General features: G+C 50.0%; 1 protein-coding gene across 1 annotated transcript in view; it reads right to left on the reverse strand.

The window, feature by feature from the left end:
* CNTFR (ciliary neurotrophic factor receptor) overlaps window positions 1-23813 on the reverse strand; it is a 221829-nt gene that overhangs the window by 66238 nt on the left and 131778 nt on the right. The window contains 1 exon segment of the mRNA XM_054003911.1: window positions 8733-8963. Within this exon segment, the coding sequence (XP_053859886.1) occupies window positions 8733-8963 (231 nt within the window).

A 23813-nucleotide genomic window follows, 5' to 3' on the forward strand; every position in this document is an offset into this window, starting at 1 on the left:
CATTGCTCACTTGCTTTTGGCAAACAACCCTCTCCCTCCCCAGCATCATCAGCAGCCAGGTTGCCCAGGCTGGTACCTGTGAGCTGGTGGAGAGAGGGGCACACAGCCTGATATTACCCGTGCTCAGCAGGCTCTGTATGGCTCCTGTCAGTGCTAAGAAGACCATCCTGAAGAGAAAATAAGCAGCCGTCACCCTAGGGATAGTATCATAAACCATTTTAATAAGGCATGTTGCTCCCCCTCCCCACCATCCTAACTCATGCGAATGCTGCCTTGTTCAGTTGGCAGCAAACGATAAAGACCCCCAGGGAACACAGGAGGGGGAGAAAAGGGACATCTGTTTAGAGCATTTCTACTGCATGGCTCTCCCAGGCTATTTCTATCTCTTGTCAAAATTTATCAACTGCGTAATTGTTTAAACAGCATTAAAGTGCTTGCAGCAAGAGCAACTGGAAATTGTCCTGCAGTTGCCTCTGGTACTGATGTTGACAGCTCAGGAAGGGACTGGAGAGGAAAGGGATCCATCGGGCATGGGAACCCTCTGACTCCTTTTCCAGGGGGGAGACACCATCGTGTCCTGCTAACAGGAGGAAAATAATCTCACTTTATCCTGGTGCCCTTCCTTGCTGTCCAGGCCCAAAGCTCTGCTCCTTCTCCTCTGCTCCCTGTCCTGACCTGCTGTTAGCACACATTTAGTCTGCTAAATTATTTACAGCAGACGCAGTGCCTCGGAAAACCACAGCTAATGACAATGTCTTTCATGCTGAAGTACCCTGGACCTTGCCCTAACCCTGCTGAGCTCTTGGCTGGCACCTCACTGCATGACTGGGCCCCACTGTTGTTCCCAGTCACTACCAGAAGTTTCAGAGAGAGATGGAAGAGCTTTGCATACTGGTAAAAGATGAGAATTTGCTGCTGCCTGCCATCTCCTCTCCTTCAGACAGGAGGGATGTGGACACTGAGGATCTCCACTGTGGGGTCTTCCCATTCCTGGAGACACTACCTGGCCTGAGTACCTGCAAACATAGGCACATGTGGGCAGTGACAGGCAAGAGTTATACCCTCTGCTGGTGACATTGGTGGGGTTTCTTCTTTCAGCACCTTCTGCGAAGCAAACCACAGCCCTTTGGAGCTGTGGTGGAGAAAGGAAAGCAGCATTCGCATGTGGAGCACCAACTCCTTTGCTCCTTGTCCCATAGCTGCAGTGACAGGAGATGGCTGTATCCCAGCCTGTTCCTCCCCTCCCAGGACCCTGGAAGCTGGGGACACATTGCTGGTGGGCAGCAGGAAGCTTGCACCAAATATTTTGACAAGGGGCACTTAGGAGTAGCTCAGATAAAATCCTTCCTCTGGAGCAGAGGCCAGTGCGAATAGAGAACCAATATCTGTTCCCTCCAAGTCCCCAGAGCAGTCACAGTCACCACCCATGGCCACCATCCCCTAGCCAAGGAGGAGGGTTTGTCTTCTCAACCCTAGGCATCCCTAACTCCTGGCACTGCAGAACAAGGGCTGTGGGAAGCTGTTTAGACTGGACTTGGGATTCTTTAATTACAGAGCTGGTTTTGTCATGTTGGGCAGGATAAACAAATCTCAGGAGAGCAGGAAGAGGCTGTGCTGCCATCCACCCAGGACATGGGATGTTGGTACTGCATGCAGCATTTGGTATCTGTGCTAGGCAAGGATGGGGAGGGTTTTCCAGGAAGCTGCCAAGCCCCAAAATTCTTTTTCCATTTCTCCTCCAGCCCAGCAGCTGGAGCCAGGTTCCCTCTTGATCCTGTCCCATGATCTTATTCCCAGTCCAGCTGCAGGACAGGATGCACAGGGAGCCTCTGGGCTCATTTCACGTGGAGGTCCAAAGCTCAGGAATCCACATTCCCTGAGAGGGTTCTTGCATCTTAAGCAGCCTCTCTCATAGACATGCGATCCCTGGCTCTGGCTCGTCGCTGGCAACTCTGGAACTCTGCCCTTCTCAGTGCCCTTGTGCCACATGATGCTCCTACCATGATTCCACCAGGAGCTCTCCATGAGCTCATCAGTCCCTGGGGTCAAGTGTGGGGCGACATCCCTTCAGGTACCAGCGGTGACAGGACATAGGAATGGGATACTGCATGCACTGGCCACCTCCTGGGCATGCTCCTCCCACAAGTAGCATTGGCAAGGTCAGGGCAGAGCTGCTGATGCTGTTGTCCCGAGCCGTGGCTACACATAAATGCCCCATGAGGCTCTGCTGGCCGCACCACCACGTGCTCCTTGCTCCTTGTTGGGGGTCCCCAACACCCCTGCGGGAAGAGGGGAGCCGTAAGGATAGGAGAGGGGATATTTTTATTGTTTCTGACACCAGCTGCCCCAGATTATCATGTTTTACATAGTGAGCCAAGGAAGCATCACTCTGCTATGCTGCAGCTGGGCTGGCTGCCCAGCCCAGCGAGGAGAAGGAGGAGAGGAGCAGTGGGGTGCGGGTGTGAGTGTATGAGTGTGTGCACACATGGGCCACGGGGCACAGCTTCATTCAGCCCTTCCGGCTGTGTCATGCAGCCTGCAGCCCACTGAACGGGGTGGAAAGGTCGCCTGCTGCCTGCAAACGTGTTTGTTTTTCTAGTCCGGCTTCTAATTCAATTAGGACTAATTGTATCTGGGAGCGTGGTGGGGTTTTTGGGTGGGTTTTTCTTGGCTTTCTGCTTAAAGAGCTGGGATAGTAATTTGCATACTGATACCCAGTATGCCTTTTCAGCTCTCAGCTGGGCCAAGGCCCGAAATCTGGTCGCAGGCAGCAGCACAGTTCATCCATTGAATTTTCCCAGCCATGCACAAACAGCACAATGTGGGAAGGCAGTGGTTGGAGAGCCTGCATGCCTTGTGAAATAAAGCCGAATTTCAAAGAACAAAGCATACCTGCAAGCTTGTTGATGCTCCTTTTCTGTGGCTCTCAGGAATCGGGAGGATGATGTCTGGCTGTGAATCACCCCAGGACCACTGCACCCACCCAGCCCCCCAGTGCTGTAGGCACATGGGGGAAAAAATGAACCCAACAGCTCTGGGGTGCATCTCCTGATTCTGGAATATCAATGGTCATTTAAATTTATTAGCTCCACCCTTGCCGTAGGTTTGGTCCATGCTAATGTAGTCTTGACCTCAAGCACTGCCTGGGCATGGCCTTGGGGTTGCCCTTGTCTGGGACTATCCCCAAGGGGCAGGAGCACACTGGGAGGGAGAGAGGGATGAATCAAAGGGGTGGGTGCTGTTCCCTGCCAGCTGGCCCTGGTGCCAGGGAATGGCTGCAGTCATGTTTAACTTGTTGCTCCTGAAATAGCCTAAGTTTACATCACCACAGGAAAGGATTGGAAGAGTTCAGAGGGGAAAAAAATCCATCAAAAAGGCTTTAAAAAAATAATTTAGAAAAAAAAGCTCTGCATCAGAGATCATTGGACAAGAGCAAGGAACTATCTGCACACGCTGGCCTGTGCTTCTCCAGCAGCATCCAGCCAGGAGCACCAGCCTGACCAGAGGCACCCTGGTCCGAGTGCCACATTTTCACCACTGGCTGCCAGAGTCAACCAAACTTCTGTTCTCCCAACCTGGCATGTCGTCCGTGCCCTCCTGCAGTTTTTTTCCACCCAACCAAGCCATGGAAACAGACAGGGACACACCAGTCCCTGGGACTGCCTTCCTGCACTGTTTAGCCAGTGCCCATCATGGGGTACTCATGCCTGCCCTGGTGGAGGCAGAGATGCATGCCTTACATTGAGAGGTCATTAACATCTTGTTTTGCTTCTTTGTTTTAGATAGGTGAAATAGAAAAAGTGTTTTAAAAATAAAAACAAAAAATAGATGCAAACTTGCAGTACAACCCTGTGGTTGCAGCTGGAGCCCAGCTGGGAGGAAAAAGACTTCTAAGGCAGAGAAAAGGGAGGTTCTGATTATTTATTAGTGGCCGATGTTTGATTGCTTGCTAATCAGTCCAGAGAACACTCAGGCTCTCCTGGCTTCCCTGCTCACATGTGGTTCCTGTTGCTTTGCCGCTTTCCCCCTCCCTCTCTCTGGTTTTGCTTTATTTGTTTTTCTGTTAATTTGGCTGTTTGTTTCCATGTCATTTTCCGTCAAACCGCATGTTTTTTCCTCTTTCTCTCGCCAGCCACTGCAGTGACAGACATGGAGGAAGCAGACCAGCCTGGGACTGCTTGTACTCTCCAGTCCCTTTCCCACATCCATAGCCTGGGAGGCAGCAATGCCCATGGGACAGTGCTGGGGCTGGCACTAGGCTACAAGACCCCAGGCCACCACTGCAACATGGAAGACAACTCCACTGCCTGCATCCAGATCCATGCCCCTGCTGCTGGAGAGGATTCTGCTGCATTTCCTCTCCCACACTTGCACTCCATCCCATCAGGCAGCAGCATTTTTGAGCAGCAGGCCGAATTATGAGGGTCAGATGCATGTCCACCAGGGCTTGGGCATCCCCAAAGCAGGACAGAAGGGCAAAGGGAAAGAGGTGCTGGGTCGGGATGGCGATAAGGAGCTTAGAAAGGGATGGAGGGATGGGAGCAGAAGGAGGGTGCCTGCCCTGGCTGCCTCCCTCCTGCCCTCCCTTCTTTGCACACAAGGCCTCTCCGCTCTCATGTGCACTCTCCGGCTTCTGGCAGCCTTTCCGACACGCGTTTCCACTCCTCTCTGGCCCATTAGCAGTATTTTTATAACATTCTGTAACGCACAGCACCGTGTTCCAAACCCCAAGAGTGCATTATTTCCCAATGTCTTTGTTATATCCACCCCCAGGCCCTCCGGCTGCGCGTTTCCAAATGCAGAGCTGTGGCTTGTTGGGGCAGCCAGGAGCCTGGCACCACACTCCTGTTACCCAGAGCCTTATGCTCCCTCCTGCCCTGCTCCTGGTGCTCAGCCCTGGGCTCAGGCCAGGGATGCCTGGTGTGTAAAAAGACCTGGACCCATCTCCTGCTTCTGGCCACACATGGGCATCTGCTGTGGTCAGGCTGTAAGGCAGGTGATCACTGAAGATAAACACCTGGTTGTTCTCCTGTGCTTCACTTCAAGCTCAGCTGTCTGAAGAAAGGGACAGACCAGCAAGTCACTGCTCAAAGTGCCCTGGAAGAGGTTTCCTCCTGGAGAAGTGCCAGCTTCCCCCAGGCCAGTTTGTGCTGAGGAGGATGCATGCCTTGTAGGTGGCTGACTTGGTACCTTTAGCAACAGACAAGCCTGGGGATCCCTCCTCGCCATCCCTGAATGCACACGGTTCCACTATATGTGCACCGGTGCTCCCATTTCTGCAATGAGTGAGACAGAGACAGCCCAGCTACCCCCAGCCCCTGCAGGGTGCTGCTGCGCTCCCAGACACATCCCCCATGATGTGAACTTGGGTGTCAAACCCATCTCAGGGACCAGATGAGCTACCTGTGCCTTCCCTCCCCACTGCTGAAGCACATCAATAAATCACCTCCACACATTTGTGCCTGCACTATTATGTAGCATGCTGGTCCCTTCAGCATGAAATCCCCACCCCAGATATTCTTTTGTCCCTCCTTAGCCACTGGCATAGCCAACCAAAGCCCCCTGGTCGATGTGGGCCAGAGCTATTACAGATAACACCACAGAGAGTGGTCCAAATGCAGCATGGTGCCAAAGTTTCCCCATCCCTTCCAGGAGCTCCCCCTTTCAGAACAATCTAATCCCCTGTAGCTATTTCCTAAGCTGTGTTCCAATTCTCATACTAATCCACATTTTCTCTGGTTTAACTCATAATTTCCCATGTGGCACCATAGCAAATACTTCACTGAAGTCAAGACAAATTACACTGACCACATTTCTGGGCTTAGAAAACCAGTTTCCTTATCAAAGAGAGCTATCAGGTTAATCTGCTATGATATATCCCTGGCAAGCCCCCCTTGTATTTTTTTCCCATTTTCCATTTGTCTCCATGTCTTTAATTGCTCCTTCTTCCAAGTGCACCATGCGGCCCCCACTGTGCTGTGGGGTCAGACTGTCTGATGAGGACTTTTCCTTTGCTCAGGCACAGGAGACACGTTGCACTGGGTACCACCACTGGCCTCTCAGCTGCTAATGAGCCTTGCTAATGAACAGATGTCCTCACATGGGGATGAGGTGCTCCCCAGGCCTTCAGTGCATTGTGGTCTTTGAAGGTGACTCCGGAACAGAGAATAACCTCCAGGTTTTACACTCCCTCCTCTCCCTTAGCCGGTGCTGCCCCTGCTCTCAGCATCGCTGCTCAGACCCAGTGGGGTTCATTTGGTATCGGGCTCTACCGAGCTTACTTTTAATCTCCCCTGAAACCTGTCTGCAGAACCAACTCTACTCTTCTCTCCTCGTTTGCTCTGTATTTATATGGCTAACCCCCCTTTTCATTTCCTCTGCAAGGTTTCGCTCAGCTTGACTCCTGGCAGGTCTCCCTTTATCCCTGTGCTCGCTGACCCCCACGACAGAGTTTGCTTTGCTAATTGATACCCTTTCATGGTCCTCAACCCTTCTCTGCTCCCTCTACACATCCCTCCTGTGGTGTTGTATGCTCAGGAGCACCCCTGCCTTGCCTGGGGAGCATATTGCAGGTACCATCATTTATTTAATGAGATCCCTAGCACTTCTCCACGTGCAGCCCCAGCCCCTCACTCTCGCTGCAGTCATCTTTCTTGTTGTCCCAGCAAAAGAGAAAAATGCAGGCACAGGCCTGTTTTCATTTAATTTCCCATGCAATTGAAACAAAATGAGTCCAAGATCCCTCAAATCCCAGGTCTGGGCTCCCAACGCACTCAGCTGCAGCAGCAATGCTACTACAGGGCCATGCTGCAAACCTCCCACAAGTCACCTATCTCCATCTACATGCCCAAGCCCATCTCTGTTCCCTGCCGGGATGCTCCCAAATCCAGTTGTTTGCATGAATCCTCACACCTCCAGGGAATCAATCATTTCCAGCAGAGCCAGGACACTTAGGGTGGGGTGGGGGAGGCAGGGGCTGGGGGTGCAGAGTTGGGAAGAGAAACCTCGCAGAGAACATTAAATTAAAATCCAGACAGTTAAATTAATTACCACTAAAAGCGTCTCACCTGATTAGTTCCTTGCACAGTTAATTGTGCTAACAATGCCAGACACTTGTTTATTTATTTGTCACCCTCTCTCTGGGGGCTGGTGGCCCCAGCAGTGTCCAGCTGGGCTTTTCGGCTGCCCAGTGCTCAGGGGGCTGTGACTCTTCAGCAAATGGGAACACACAGTAATAGGGAACAGCAGGATTTGGGCTCTAACGCTGAGCAATTCCCACGGGTCCCTGAGTGGATTGACAGTGATTACTATTAGCAAGGTGCTTAGCAGATGGAAGAGCCATTGCAAAATCACAGCGATGCCACAGCTGCAGAGGAGGTGGTTGGAGGCTGTGGAAGTCTCCCCACTCCCCTTGTTTCCTGCAGGCCGGGCCTGCAGCTCTCTGTGCACTGGCACAGCCTGGGACTTCTCCCTAGAGGGGATCTGGTGAGCACATGCCCAAGCAGAGGAACTGCACAACCTCCTTGTGTTGCTGCCTGCACTGGACCCAGCTCCTGCCTCTTCTGGCTCTGAACTAGCTGTGAACACTTCCTGACCACAAAGCAGTTAAAAAGCCCCTGACTCATTTGTTAGGCAGGGCAGTGGCCTTTTCATCTGCCATGATCCCAAACCCCACACCTGCTCACTAGTGTAAACCCTGCCCTGACTGCTGACTGCTTCCCCTTATCTGTTTCTCACATCACCTTCCAGCTCCTTCCAGCATCCCTCCTCCTTGGCCCAGACACCAGGATCCATTCTGCATGACCTTAAATAAGTTGGACAATGTAGAGCATCTCTAAAACTCGAATCTCTAGGTGCAGCGAACCCCTCATGCTTTATTATCAGGGCTTACACAGACACTCCTGTGACCCTCTGTCCCTGAAGCATGGCCTAGGATCGAAACACCACCCTGGCTCTGATACCAGGTGCAGAAGGTGAGATAAAGAGTAGAGAAAGACTCCGTTGTGTCTTCCAAACCTGGGAACATACAGCCACCTACATGACACATCCCTGGATGGCAAGGTTCCCAGCTGGTGCATCACAGTTACTATCCCACAGCCAAATATGCCAGCTGGTGCTCCCAGACACCCACGGCTGCCAGTTGCACACACCGTGCTGCAAAACACACAGTTGCTATCAGCTGTACCAACACAGCAGCCCTCAAAACACACAGCTGCTATCAGCTCTCAGCATCATGTGAAATACAGCACAACTCTTATCTCCCCTGCCGAGGCCTGGGAATCAGCGCATCTCGTGCTGGAGATAATACAAAATGCTGGGGAATGAGCAGCTGTCCTCCAGCACAGCTATGCACCCAGGATCCTGCAACACCTTTTGGCTGCTCCTCTGAAACAGCCACACTGCAGTAATCCCAGTCAGGGTTTCTCCTTGCTGGCTGCAATCCTCTCTGATAGCTTTTTCCACCTACAGAGATGGTTGCTGTGGCACAGGGCTAGTTACATCCCTTCTCAAATTATTCCTGAGGCGTCATTTAATCTACTGGCTTTGATTCCTGGGGCAGTGTGACTGATTCCAGCTTGGATTAGTATGTCACGAGGATCTCATATGGCAGTGTGCAGTGAACAACCCTATGTATGGAAAGTAGAGGGGCTGGCATGGCAGGAGGGGGGCTGTGGGGAGTCAGTATGGGAGCAGAGACTGTCCCCCTCAATGTGATATGCTGGGGTACTCACTTCCCACCCTCAGGTTGGTCTGGTATTTGAGGTGCCAGGAGGAGCCCTCGTAGCAGGAGTATTGGCCGCTCTGTGACAGGTCAACATTCTTCAGGATCAGGTAGGACCCGTTCAGGTGGGACTCATCAATGTCAGTGCCATTGGCTGTCCAGGTCACGGCTGCATCCCAATCCATGGAGCCACACTTCATGGTCACGTCTGCACCTACCCGCTCGTACTGGGTGTGACTGTCTGTGGGAAGGAAAAGGGGAAAAACAGGTGAGCTCAGAGCCCCTCAGCACAGTTGCTTGGAAAAGGGATCTTACCTTCCCATCTGGGAAGTAAAGAGAAGGACTGCGGTGTGGACTGCTGGTGGCCAGGGAAGCCCAAGTTCTGCTCCCGTCTCCAGCCGTGATTTATTTTAGACTAGAGTGGACCAGTTGACAAATACCAGAGGATCATGGACCACCTCCACCCAAAGGATGGCTTCCTCTCACCTTTGCTATGGTGAACACATGTCAGGGCTGCACATATGGCTCATCAGCTGAACACTCCACAGCACGGCCCGACACAAAGACATTGCCAGTCGTGTGTTTAGGTGACTTGTTGCAGTACACAAACCAAACGCATGTATCAGAAACTCCCAGCAGAGAGATGACACAGCCCCAGGACTTGTCACCAGCAAACTCCCTGTACTTACTAGTGCAAATGGGAAGCAGGTAATTCTCCTTGCAATTCCCTATCCAGTACACCAGGCAGGAGGATTGCAATCCAACTGTGCTGTGCTGTGGAAAGGTACAGCTACTTGGTGCATGCAGTGCTGTTTGTCTCCCTGTCTGGGTTTTCTCTTCTTTCTACAATAACATGATGCTTGCAGAGCTGTTTGATGTAGCAGCTCACTAGTGGGGCAACACAGCTCATTGGGCACCAGCTGCCTAATTGAATTTTATTAGGTTTCTGGACAGGAGCTGGAGCTGACATTCATTAATGATCCTTAGCAACTGAATATTTCCCGTGTTACTACACTTGGCTGTGTTGAGCTGCATGTGGCAAGGATAAAACCATGTGAGTGTGTGTGCACGATACAGGGTAAAGCAGGACAGGAGGATGAGGTTCCTTCAAGGCTTCATCAAGCCTTTGTGCACAGACAAGGGTGGTTCAGTTCTTAAAATTCTCCTGAGCTTCAAAATCACATTTGACAAGGTGCCTTCCAAGGAAACTAAGCAGCCCTGACACATGGGGAAAGTCCTTGCAAGGATTTATAGCAGCTAAAGTCAGTGTTGAAGTCTGATGGACATCCGAGCTGGATCAGATGCTGCCAACACCCTCGTAACTCACAGGTAAAAGGGGTCAGGGCAGAGAGAAGACAGAGTGCTGCAGACCTGTCAGGGCAGCTAAAGCACAGCTGGGTTCCAAAGTGCTGCAGAAGGACATCATGGTACAGACCACCAGGTAGTAACCCTGTGTTGATTAATGCACAGGGGAATGCATGCAGCCTTCCTTCCCCTACACACCCATGGTTTCAAAGGTGCCACAGCCTCCACGGAAACCCACCTTGGAGTCATCACACTCCCTTCCCTTAAAAGATCAGCTCAGTGGTGACCAAGAACTCAAACCCAAAATGGAAAGCACTGTAACTCAGAAGCCATGAACAAACCTATCCCCGTGCTGTTATGAGCACAGCATCAGTGGAAGCAGGGCAAAGGAAAGAAACAAGAATAGCTAAGGCTGGAAACAGATCCCATGTGAAGATAGTTTAGTAGACTCAAACCCTTTATCCATAAAAGGAGACAGTCAAGCAAAGATGTGACAGAGACCTTAGCAATGCTGAGTGACATGAAGAGGACAAATAGAGAAGGACTGCTTGCTCTTTCTCCTAATAAAATAAGGGGGAGCAAAACAAGCAGTAGAAAGTGGCCCTTTTTTTTTTTTTTTAACAAATTGTGATTAAATTACAGAAATCTGTATCTATCAGATGCTGTTGATATCAACATTGGAGAGGGGAACAGTGAGTAAATGAATTAATAACTGAATTCAGTTGGAGAAGATGACCTCAAATACTGAGCTGCCCAGTGAGCCTTGGGAGATTGCAAGCAGCTGATGGTGGAGACAGATGGAAGAAGCACCTCCAAGGCTTCTCCTCTGTTTTCTCCCTCTCCATACATCAGCTCCTGGGTCCCACTGATAGGTGAGACAACATGTATATGATCCAGCCCTTCCTTGTGCCTAAGCCCACATCCTGATCCCACCTGCAAAGCTGGCTCTGGAGGTGTGCCTAGCAGGTCTCAGCCATCCTGCAGATGGTCTGTCAGGACACCTGCTTCTGACAGGAATAGAGCAACTTTGAGGATGTTATCCCTGCTGGGAAAGGGGTGCTAAGGGCAAGGTAAAACTGGTTTGTTGTGAGTAAGTTGCTGGTGGGATGCCTCAGGACTATTTCTGACACTAGCCAAGGATGGAGACCTTTGGGAAACTGTGCTGACCAGAAAAATGTATTTCAAGGGTCTAAAAAAAAGCTGGGAGAATGTACTGACAGGTAGAAAGAGGGAAGAACATCTAAGATGAAGCATCTGTGTGAGGAGGGGTAGCTGGAACAGGACCAGATTCACAGACAGATAGGCAGAAGTGGAAGAAGACAGTGTATGGATGAATGTGTGTATCCACAGACAGATGGACAACAGGCTGGATGGGCACAGATGGAATGGAGGAAAGGAGGCATGGAAGGACAGTGAATGTGAGTGGTGTTGGGTGGATAGTTGGCTACTTGAATGGCTCTGGATGTGTTTGGATGGTTGGATGGTGAATAGATGGACAGACAGATGACTAGGTACATGTGTGGATAGAAAAATACAGATATCAGAGTTTCAGTAAGAATTCAAGCATCTTACTCAAGTTCTCTAATTTCTTCTATTGCATAAGGTAAAGAGGTTTTGTCTTTCCATTTCCTGTTGGCTCATGTGACCGTTGACTATCTTGTCCTTATACTTGGAATTCTCCTTATCAGAGACACTGGAGTTCTGGTACCCACCACTGCACCACCCACCAGCCTTGCATGGAGAAAGGCTGAGTGCAGTGATGGATCCACAGACCTGTCACCCTTGCCTGGCTCCTGCCTGCCTGGTGCCTATTTCCAGAGAAGGATTGAGATGGGGGGAAAGCTCTGGGATGCTCAGCTCTGCCTCTCAGGACTGTGGCTGAAAGCTTGTCCGTAGCTAGTGGCTGCAGGACTAAGTTGGGAAGGAAAAAAGTCACCTTGAGTTATTTCCTTAAACACAGTACAAACACACTGGCATTCATCCAGAAGGGCTGAGGGAGCCATTCCTGGTACACAGGTCTTTGAAAGCAATGCTCCTTTCAAAGGCAAAGATTTAAAGTTCCTGATGAAGGAGAAACCTGAAGCACAGCTTCAGAGGAGGCATTTCTTCCAGCAGGGTTTGCTGAGGATCTTACTGGAGCAGAGACAAGTCCTCATGTCCTCCCTTGTCCCATGCCAGGTGTGGGAGTCCCACCCAACCACAGTGATGCGCAGATGTGTGGCAGCCCTTTTGGGAAGGGACACCATGGGGACAGCTCTCTTGGAATGCTGGAGAAGCCTGTCTTCCACTGAGAACAGCAGCTCTGCTGTAGGATGGGATGAGCAGGGTGACCAGAGCTCTACTGGGACCCTCCACTTCCTGCAGGCTAGGAATGAACCCAGAGCTCCGCAGCTCCCTTGAACAGGGAGGGAAGGGAAGTTTGTCCACACTCCTGGTCACTGTGTCACTGGGATCATGGGATCAATGATCACGATGGTGCCTGTCCTGCAGGGCCAGCCCTTTTGGATGGGTATCAGCTAGTGACATGAGTGTCCTGGTGGAAGATTTGAGCTGGATATGGAGGATAATTTATTCTCCTGGAGGGTAACACAGCACTGGCACAGGTACCCACAGAGAGGGGGGATCCTCATCTATGGAGTTTGTCAGGGTTCTGTTGACAAAGCCATGTCAGATCTGGTCTTCTGCTGAGGACAGAGCTCTTCCAAGTGGGGCACTGGACTAGACACTTCCAAAGATTCCTTCCCAGCAACATGGATGTGATCTTTGGCTAGAACTGACACTTCAAGATGCTGCCCTGCCCTGACCCTACACCACCCTTCTTCTCCAAAGCATGCTGCCTTCTGGGTCAAGTGACATCACAAGGCTGTGATATCATCACAGAGGGGCTGCACCCCAACCAGCAACATGCCTCTCAGCATCGAAGCTGTCGTGGTTTGACATGGAAGTGAATTTTTCCAGGAAGCTGAGTCAAACCAATCAGTGGTCAGGTTTGGATATTGGCACCTGGAGTGACCACTGAAAGTATGGACACACCTCTGAGAACACAGGGGGTTAAAAGCAAGAACTCCCAGGAGAACTGTCTCTTTTGGTTCCGGTCGTCAGAGAGTGCAGACTCTCCCCTGCCCGGCCTCGGGCTGGGTGGGGGAGGGGAAGCCACGCGGCCTTGTCCAGGTAGGCCGAGGGGCTGAGGGTCTGGAATCGAGCCAGCTCCTGTGGATGGAAGGGTGGAGAGAAGCGGAGATGCCTTTGTTCCCCCCCCACAGAGGGAAGGTGACAGAGAGCCTCGCGGCACCTGGAAATTTGCCGGCAGAGGAGAAGGAGAAAGGGGGGGGGATGGTGCCCAGTGTGGGAGACGGAACGCCAGACCGAGATATCAGCCGTCCAGGGAGTCTGAACTTTTAACCCTTTCCAGGAAATGAGGGCTTTGTAAAATATTACTCCTCCTTGATTTGTAGTGGAAGAGAGACAGTCCGGGACCTGAGATGGTAGAAGAAGAAATATTTAGGTGGGAGGAGATGATGAGTAGCTTTTGGCTGGACTTTTCTTGTTAGCCATGGACTGAACCAAAATCTCCTGCAATAGAGACTGCATTTCAGGGGGATGCAGTGGTGACCCAAGGAGACCTGTTTCAGCTTCAAACAGCACAGGAATGGCAAGAACCGAAGAAAGCTGAGGAGGGAATGGTGATACCCTCTGTCTTCGGGAAGAAGATGATTCCTGTTCTTGGACCCTCGGCCCCAGGGGAAAATGGGGGGGACTGTAGTCCCAGGATGAGAAGCTGAACTGTTGTATCTTTGGGTCCATGGCAAAGCATCCTTAAAGGAGCCCTATGAGCAGTCTGTCCATGCACGGTGGTGAGAGCACTGTGACATGGAATGGAGAGTGTCACACTGGCAGATTTTTTCCGGGCGGTTGCCATGTGTGACAGGGAAACACAGGGTGGCAACTGTGTTTCCTGGGGGGTCTGTGGCACAAGAGAGACTTCTCTCTCCCTTGATAGTTTGAGTATTGATTATCTGAAGGGTGGTAATTTGATCAGGAATCCCGGGTGATGTATCATGGTGGGTGTTTTTGGAAATTGGGAGGAGGAGGGGTGTTTTAAAAGGTCTTCATCCTGGATTTAGTTTATGTGTTTTCTGTATTAGTAGTAGTTTAATAAAGTTTTTCCCTTTGTCATTAAGCTTGGGCCTGCTCTGCTCTGTTCCTGATAACATCTCACAGCATTTATTTGGGGAGGATGCATTTTCATGGGGGTGCTGGCATTGTGCCAGTGTCAAACCATGACAGAAGCCCACTAAGGGCTACATCCTCTGCCTGGCACAGCACACCTGACAGGCACAGCACACCTTATCACATGAAGTCCCAGATCTAGCAAGGAGCCATGGTGATGCATAATGGGAGAAATTACAGCTTTACCCACAGCTCTCCAAAATTGCAGTGGCGGGAAGATGGGAATAAACATATAGAGCTTCTACTAACAAACCTGAGGCAGCTTGGTGAAATGAGCTGTGAGCTACTTTGCTGCACTATCAGTGATGAGTGGCAGCTTGATAGGTCCTGCAACTTCAAGAGGGACCAACAGGACATCAGACAGCAGTCCAACAGAGAGATGTGGAGGGAAAATGAGACAAAGCAGCTGAGACATGGGGCCCATGGTAATATATTCTATGCTTCCCAAACACATCCAGCTGGAAATCAAATAGAAACCTCATCCTCATTTTCCTCCTTCATGAAATCTTGACCTACATCGAAACTGGAAGGTCAATAGCACAAGGAAATCCTGCAAAAAGGTGAGGACTTCCCTGGCATGCACTGTGCTAGGAAGAAGCAGAACTCCTCTTGGGACCTTCCATCTCCACTCCTGTGCCTTCGCTCCAGCTGAGGTTCCCACCCAGCCAGCATGGGCAGCTGCCAGGCATGGCAGGAATGCTGCTGGGCCCTGGCATGTGTGGAGCTACAGATGTGGCACTGGGGGTCTATGCCCATATGCCTGAGGGGTCACTGGAACAGCGAGCAGAGGAAGTGGAGAGGATGGTTTGCATTCCTGGCAGCAGTGCTCACCACAGCCCTTTAATGGGGGTCTTTCAGGCAGGGCCTGTGGCAAGACAACATCCAGCAGACACACACAGGGCCAAAACCACCCTCGCTGTCACAGCGGTTTGCAGGCAGACTGGGACAAATATTCCCTCTGAGCACTCTGACAATATGCACTGCAGGGCTTGTGTAAACAGAGAATGAGCAAAAGAAAGGCACTGCAGCATTCTGGGGAAAGGGAAGGGCACTCTGCAGGTTCCACAGCCTCTGGCTCTGCCCTTCTTTTGCAGATGGTGAAACCAACACAGTGAGAAAGGCCAGGTGCCCACTTTCTCTGATAGCACATGGAGCACTTCTGCAGTGGGTCAGAGCATTACATACATGTCTTTGGCCAGCACCCCACTGGCCTTCATATGTCCCTCCCACAGCTGAGAAACCAGCCACAAATAATTGTCTCAGCAGCTAATTAGCTGTCTGTGTACAGAATAAATGATACATTCAATATTTACACAGTGCCAGGGCTATGCCAAGAGCTTTCCAAGCATATAGTCCAGAAGGGTCTTTCATTCCTCAACTTCCCATGATAAATGAGATGAATCAGCCCACAGATGAGCATGGAGCTTGAGAGGATGGAGAGAGCAAGAGGACAGAGAGGTGGCCTGAGCAGCCTCTGCGGGAGGATGTTCCTGGCCTTCTCCAGTCGCGGGACAGGGTAGTGGCACAATCTTGTGGCCTCTCCCTTGCTTCAGGACCCATGCCCACTGGCCTGAGCAGCACCAACTGTGTCCAAGGAATGCCAATGGCTCCACTCCCCTGTGTAGCCTGACAGCCCCTGAGGTCTGCCCTTCTTGAGATGAAGCAGCCCCTGGCCATGGAGAGGGCTTTCTGACACCAGCTTCCCGAAGCACACCCCACTCTTGATCTCACATCTATTCCCTGTGATGCCACTTGGTCTTTGCACAGCTTTTCTTGCCAGCAGAAATCTTCTTTCAAGGAGAAGAAATTTCATGCTTAAAGAGGCACTTCTTCCACAAGGGATTTAAAACTGGATATATCTTTGTAAGGAAACAAGCATAATTAAGTGTCATTGATGTAGCCAAAGATATGGACTGCTCCAAGTTAATTTTGTCCATTAATGAAGAGTTGCATAAAGCAGAGACCACATTTGTTTGCTCTACTTTGGTAAATCCCTCGTGTCAGCAGCTTTACTCTTGACAAGAAAAAATAATTAGAATGAAACTTTAATTAAGAGATAACAGATGGGTGCTAAAGGACTTGTACTCAATCACACCATGATAGCCTGGAAGCAGACCTTGGTTTACTTCAGGAATGTTGTGAAGGAGGGACTTGACCCCTCCGACATGCTTGGCTCAGGGCAGGATCCAGGGGAGGAAAACCTCTTCCCTCAGCCTGGATGTGACCACAAAATAATCCTCCTGTGGGCGTTGGCAAAGCCCTGATGCTCCTGCAGAAGTTCTGCTCCAGCTCTGAGCAGACTTACCTTTCACCTCCCTCTGAAGGTGCACCCCAAACCCAGCTGGGGATGTCCATCATGGGGTGACAAGGGTCTTCATGCCCCTTCTAGCTGCTCAGCTGCACAAGGCCGATGCCTCTCCTGTGAGCCTTAATGCAACATCTTCAGAGGATGAAGGGACAATTTTGCCATCAAATGTTCCATTGTCACAAATGCCCATGGACTCCTTCCTTGACTTGATGGTCCAGCAGTGGGGAGGCATGATGCCTGCCCTGCTATGAGCTTGACATGCCACTGACCAGGCTGAGCTCCAGGTGACAGGAGCAGACAGGATGGCAGCACCATCAGGATGGTGTCACTTGCATTACTGGTGCACAGGGGCCAGCAAGGCCATGCAGTGGCAGAGAATCAGTAGCCTCCTGGGGAGAAAACACAGTGCTAAACCCAGCAGGAAACCACAGAACAGAGACCCACTTCCGGAAGAAGAAGAAACACAGTCTCGTAGCAGAAGCGAGGCCAAGTCCTTGCTGCAGCACTGGCTCAGCCCATGGGATGCAACAGCTCCCCATGTCTTTTGGGCTGCCAGCCAGTGAAGAGCCCCGGCTGGCAAAGACTGTAGGAGGATAGGGAATGCTGCCTTAGCAGACAAGTAACTTAAGTGTAATTTTTCTCCTTGTATCATATCATCAGACTGGCTGAATCAACAGCTCTGGTCTGGTCTGAGTGGGATCTCACCAGGGCAAAGGGACTCCTCCCTGTGCCTTATTATGTCTGTGTCTTGTCCTGGTACTGCTGCTTTTTCATCAGACCCATGCTGGGACAGAGCTTCTCTATCAGCTCTCTAGACCTGCCAAAACAGATCAGCCCAGAGCTCCACAGTGGCATGCTCCTGGCTGCAAGCCAGAAGGGCTCTCTGTCAGAGGCAGCCTTGTTTTCCTGCATGCCATCAATCCCAGCTCTCACTGGGAGTGGTAGGAGCTGTACAGCGATGTGGTGCCCCAAGCACAACTTAACCCTGGTCACAGGGGTCAAGCAAAACTGAGGACAGCAACCAAATCCATCCTGCATCTCTAAGAGAGTCTCCTCAGCCATGCATGGGCAGGAGACCTCAAAGAAGCTGTCCTTTCCCATGGCTTCAGGGTGGGAATGAGCTCTGCCCCAGGGTGCTAATGCTGGTGCGCACCCATCTGCAATGGTTGCATACCTCTATCCTGGATCACGTTGTGTTGACACAGCTGGAACCAGGAGAAGATGCTGCTACTTCTGCTTTTCTGTCTTAGCAGCTCTACAGCAGAGAGGTCTAGATTCTTTTGGACTGGTGATCTTGGCTTTTTAGTTTTTTCCACAGGAGGCTTTGTTTTTGCATCCCAGGAGGGGTCCTGATTTCATGCATTGATCTATTTCCTAGAAGGTCTTGGTAAGACCATCACTTGGATGTCTGTCTCAGCTCCGAGTGCTCTCCTTGCTGCAACTGGCTGAGCTGTGACACTGTTTTCATCCTAAAACAAGGCTGGATGGGACCTTGCCCACTTGGCTTCCTTGCAGAGTCAGGTTGAGGTGATTCATCTTGAGGAAGTGCAGTTGCTTGGCAAAGCAGCAGCTCCTCCAGTTTCCTGCAACTGAATCAGGCTGCCCAGCATGTGGGGTGGTGCGGAGGGAAAGGTGTTGGAACACCAGAGGGAATGGCAGATAAGGGGAACCAGCACACAGCAGGAAAATCCCACCAATATCCTCTAAGATGGGCTCACTTGAACCTTCAACCTTTGCTGCCAAATGACCCATGCTAGCACCGTGGGTGAATTAGAGGCTTGTTTTTTGGTCCTGCTTTTTCATGCAGACAGGACAAATAACTCTAAGCCACAGAAGAGTGCTTAGATCAGGCTTTTCAATGCCATTTAGGGGGAAATCAATATAATTCAGAATTAGGTGCCCAAATCAGAGTCGTAAACAAAAGAAAAGCTCATTGTGGTTCCGCAACAGCGTGAAGATGCCTGTATTTACCAAGGTTTGGGGAGGGGGAGGTGGGGGCAGAGCTGGATAGAGACATCAGGGCGCCTCACTCTCTGCTGACCTCAACCTGCCTTTGCACCCCAGTGCACAGCCTGGGCACACCTCCCCATCCCTGTTTGCCAATGCCCACATGCCCACCCTCAAACAGCAGCCTAGTTCCACTCAAATACACTGGGGGCGACCGCTATTTGCTCACATAACAACCCAGCTCCTGCTTCACCCCACTCAGGGCTGCAGATTAGCATCAAGCATTGTGCGATGTTTTTTTATTAGCACAGAATTATGGAAGTCAGAGGTGTAAAAGTCCTGTTGGGTCCCACTCAGTCCATCCTCCTTCTGCCAAGACAGTATTGGTCCCTGCAGCATATTTACTATTTCTCCAGTCTAATTTTACATACTGTACAATCTGTGCAGTGCCAAGTTACGATCCCTGTGTGAGAATCAGAGCTCTCAGTTTCCAGGCTCTTGGGTGTGTAAAATCACAACTGCGATGCTAAATTAACTTTTTTTTCCCCTTGCATTTAACAATTTAATAGCTCTAAAATTCAGCCCCCTCAGGCTCTTTCTGTCTGTCTGTTGGCTTGGGTTCTGCCTGCTGTAGGCCAGTGCCTTTCACTTACAGATGTAACGCTCACGCCCTTGGGTGGATCAGCAGCAGCTGGGCTTGAAGTTGGGGTAACAATACCTTAACACATGAACTTCTGTGCCTCTGCTTTTTTAAACATAGGTACAGGGGGTTCATCCACCTCTTTATAGCTCAGCCCCACAAGGAGGAAGCACAGAGTGCATTGCACACAGGGACAGGACACAAAAGCATCACTGAAGCTGGACTGAGAAATCAAAACAGGGGTGCAGCCTGTAGCACCAAGACATGGGGGACAGGGCATTCCGTGGGGCTCCCAACAGAAGCACCTTTTTTCTCCACCTGTACATCCGCTGAAGGTTACATCACAGGGTTTTTTTCTTCCCAAAAGAGGAATTTCTTCCCCCTGCACCAACAGCAAGATTTTCTTTGTGCACATGGCTACAGAATAGCAGAGGAACTGAGCTGCTGCCAGGGCAGCACAGTGAAGAGGGTGGGAAGAATAGACCCTGATAAAATGGGAACCATTTACCCAAGTTTGAGGGGTTTTTTGACCCAGTCACCATCACTCCTCCAAGTAACACCTGCATATCTGGAGTCTGGTGCTGATTTCAAAATAGTATTAAAAATAAGGCACTCATCTTCTCTCCCCTGTGGGGGCTGTATTAAGGACTAAGACAAGGCATTGGGATTTGCATTAGTAATAACGAGATACTACATTTGCATTTGATGCCTTTCACTCTGAAGGATCCTCAAGCAAAACCAAGCCTGGAAAGGATCACCTGCACATGCTGTGCTGTGTCACAGCCAGCAGAGCTGCAGCCTACCCATCACATAGAGCATCTGCTGGGGGGAGAGATAGGCACATATCAGGCCCATGGCAGGCTGGCAAGAGTGTTACTTACACCAGAGACACAAAATAAATTGCTAAGTATAGCTAATGGAGCACTACAGACCACACAATAGGACCCCAGGACAGAGCTCCTGGATCTTGAGAAGAGCTTGGAGACAGGCTCCAGCTCAGGGCTGAATGAGGCTGGGACTCTGATTAAGGGCTGGAAACTGTATCTGAACAATGGATGTCATGACTGCAGGACTGTGGTCCCTAAATGGTTTCTGAGCTCCTCTTGGGGGTCAGCATTATTCAGGAGCCCCATAAATCCACAGACTATGTGACTATTTACAAATTACTCTGCAGTCAGAGAGCTATTGAAGATGGCAGTGTCTTTTGGATTTGTCTCTGAAAGTGCTCAGTGCTTTGGGGCAGACAGAGCCTTTGCATGCCTTCTTGTGCAGATGATAGAATCACGGAATGGGTTGGAAGGGACCTCTGAAGATCATTAGTCCAACACATGGGCACATATCACAGAATCATAGATTGGATGCATCCTGTTCATCTATCTGCAAAGCACAATGCAGAAGCTCAAAGGAGACCACACCACCTCAGAAGACAGAAGCTTAAGATGAGGCCAATGAGCCAGGAGCTTTCAGCAGGGCTGGCCCCATTCTCAGCAGCATCACAGAGTGCTTTCAGAGGAGGGAACATGCAGCTCCTTGAGGACTTGTTAACTGAGCCAGTTCCTGCCTGGCCCTGCCCCCTTGTTGGTGCCCTAAGCACCAATGTCCAGGACCCTTTCCAAAACCCGTGAAGAAGATGCTCTTCATTAAGCAGCTGAGCATTTCCAAAGCCACTCCCACTGGCTGGCTGGTGGCCTCATCATGCAGAACCCTCATGGCTTCATACTACGAATTTCTATTTGATATTTGAGGTCTCTCTAGAATTACATTCTCCTTCTCCTCCTCCCTCTCCTCCTCTTTGACATAGCCTTTTTCCACCTGTCTACTCACTGCCATTCCCTTTCCATACAACATCCATCTGACTAAAGCAGAGAGCAGCGCTGCTTTTGGGAGCCCAGTTTACCTTTCAGAGCATCTCCTAACCTCCAGTTTCTGATCCTGCCATGTCAGAGAATCTTCAGGTTGAACTAGGTTTTTTCATTGCCTCTGTTGCGGATAATGAGCAAATGTTAGTTCAGGAGCGGGCATTCTTTCTTGAACCAATTGCACATTATTCCTAAATTTCAGTGTTTAAAAGCTGTAAGTGGCTTATTGCAAAACAACAGCTAAAAGGCCAGTTATGTTTCATTAACTGAAATACAAGTAAGTGTGCCCTGTTCTCTGAAGAGCTCTTGGGTTTGAAGCAGAAGATTTTAGGGAGGCGTATTTTCTGAAAGTAAGACTATTCAGAAGCTCATCATGTCCAGAGCTCCAGTCATCTGAAGGCTGTACTGAATTACAACTATTATTAGCACAAGAGATACTTGAAATCTGGAATTTCTGTAAAACATTTTGAATTCGGGTTCTGAAGCATTCAAAGGAGAAAATATCTTTGGCTCCAAGTCAGCAAAGCACTTAGGCAAGGCCTTAACTTTGAGTATGTGTTTAAGTACCTTGCTGACTTGGGGCTTTTAATCCTGGCGAAAAGAAATCAAAGAGGAAAGAAAAGCCAAGGAAAAAAAAATTCTGGTGTATATGGAAATTTCCAGACAAGCCAAAATAATAGAGGAGTCTCCTCTGGAAAGTAAGAAAACAAAAAATTATATTGCTTTAAAATTAAACACTAGAGGAAGCTTTCTGGAGAAGGGCGGAGAAAGACTCCCAGAACAAATGGGAGTATTTCAATGTAGCCTAACACCAGCTTCACTCTCCTGCCTCTTTAGCATTCAGAAATTATTTATTTCTGAAAAAAAACCCCAAACCAAACCCAAAAACCTGCTTCCTCCTCCCATTTCCAGATGAAGTGCAATGGGAGAGGGAGAAATCTTGGCTTCGGCAGTGAAAAAAAAAATCTCTGAAATGAGTTGGCTGTGAGAGACTGTCTCCATCAGGAAGAGGATAAGGGACGAAGGAGTGAAGGGTAGTAATGAGGAGGAGAAAATTGCCCAGAGGCAGAAGCCTGCAAACAACCACATGCACTGCCTGTGAGGGGGGATACCAGACAGTCCTTAAGGAGAGAAAATCAGTGCAAATCTATGCACACATGCATGGAAAGCAGCTACAAGCAGCAAGCCACGCTTCTCCTACCTCCAGCTTGAGACTATGAAGAAAAAAACTGGAGCACAGCAATAAGAGCATCCTCTGCAGCCCACCCAGGGAGAGATGATAGCAGGAGAGTGGCCACAGTGGGAATGGGCGAGAGGAGATTCCCCCTGCTGCTCCAGGATCCACTGCTTGCATCCCCCCTCCGCAGCTCTGGCATGGCCAGGGCAGGCTCAGGGTGCCATGAAGTTGAAAGTGCTGCTCCGCCTCCGCCAGGGCAAAAGCCCAAATTTACAAATATTCTCTGTTAAAGAGGAAAGAAAACACCAAAAGAGCCAGGTTCCTTCCTTCAGAAGGAAATCAAAGGTTTTAATGTGTTTTAGGGTTTTTTTTTTTTTCAAAACTTCTGAACTGAATTTACAAAAGGCTTTGCAAAACATTTGGTTATTTTAAGGGGAAGGAGGTGTCAATTCAAAGTGAAGAATTTAACAATTTCTGAAAAATACCAAAAAGACAAACTGCAATCTTTCCTTCCCCTATGCCTCATCTCTTTTTTATCTCCCCTGACAGAGAAATATGATTTTGTAAAACATTTGGATGTTGATGGGACATAATGTCCAACAGAAAACTGTTCTCCTGAGGATTCTCCCAGGACAGATTGGCAGTCAGTGCTTTACTTGCTGATGGAGATGCCCCTCATAGGAAGCACAGGATTCCAGCACAGGGGATGGAGGCAGTTCTTCCTCAGCACTCACAATATCACAGTGCCTGCAGCCTGCTGTGGATGGCCACCCTGCCATCCACTGTTTTGTGCTGGCACCCAGCAAGATGCAGCTCCCACCACAAGGATCTGACAACCGAGTGATGAGACAAATGAGGAGAGCATCGTTCTCCCTGTCTTACTCATGGAGAATAAGTCCCCAAAGCAGATAAAATGACTGGCCCAGGAGAGCTGTTCTCATCAGAGCTAGGCCCTGGTTTTCCTCCTTCCCTGTGATCCTATGACACCTGGTATGTTGACACCAGGGTTTGATCAGGCTCTCCTGACCCTGCTGAAATACAAAACCACAAAGCACTGAATTAACTTCAGCTGGTGCCTTTTTATCCACCTGGGATCCCTGTATGACCCTCGGGATGCCAGTACTTGGGCACTGCACAGATGGCTTGTGGGGCTGTGAAATGGCTGCTACTGTGCACACCAGTGACTCCCTGGGAGGCACCAAAGCAAAAAGGCTTCCATAAATACTGGTTACACTAAAAAACTCCTCAGGGCTAAGCAAGTTAAGAAAAATGGTGCAAACTCACTGGAGGAAGGAAAACACAATTAAATTACCCAACAGCCCGTATCCACTAATCCCTTCTGCTACCAGGTTTGACTCGAAGATCTCTGCCTGCTGACATGCACTTCTGACCCCTCATCCAGCCCTGGCACTGCTTTTCCAGAATCCTTGCAAGGCATCTGTGCACATGTTATGTGGGAAAAGAAAGCCCCTAGATCCCAGCTCACAGCATACAGTTGCAGCCCAGCACACTGTGGTGCTGTGGGCTGTGTAGGGACAAGCCTGGGAGCTGCTGCCCCATGCCACAGCACAAATTAAAGGCATTGAACGTTTTCAGGAGAGTTCAGTATTCACCAGGCTGGGAGA

This window comes from Vidua macroura, chromosome Z (assembly GCF_024509145.1).
Source record: "Vidua macroura isolate BioBank_ID:100142 chromosome Z, ASM2450914v1, whole genome shotgun sequence".
NCBI lineage: Eukaryota > Metazoa > Chordata > Aves > Passeriformes > Viduidae > Vidua > Vidua macroura.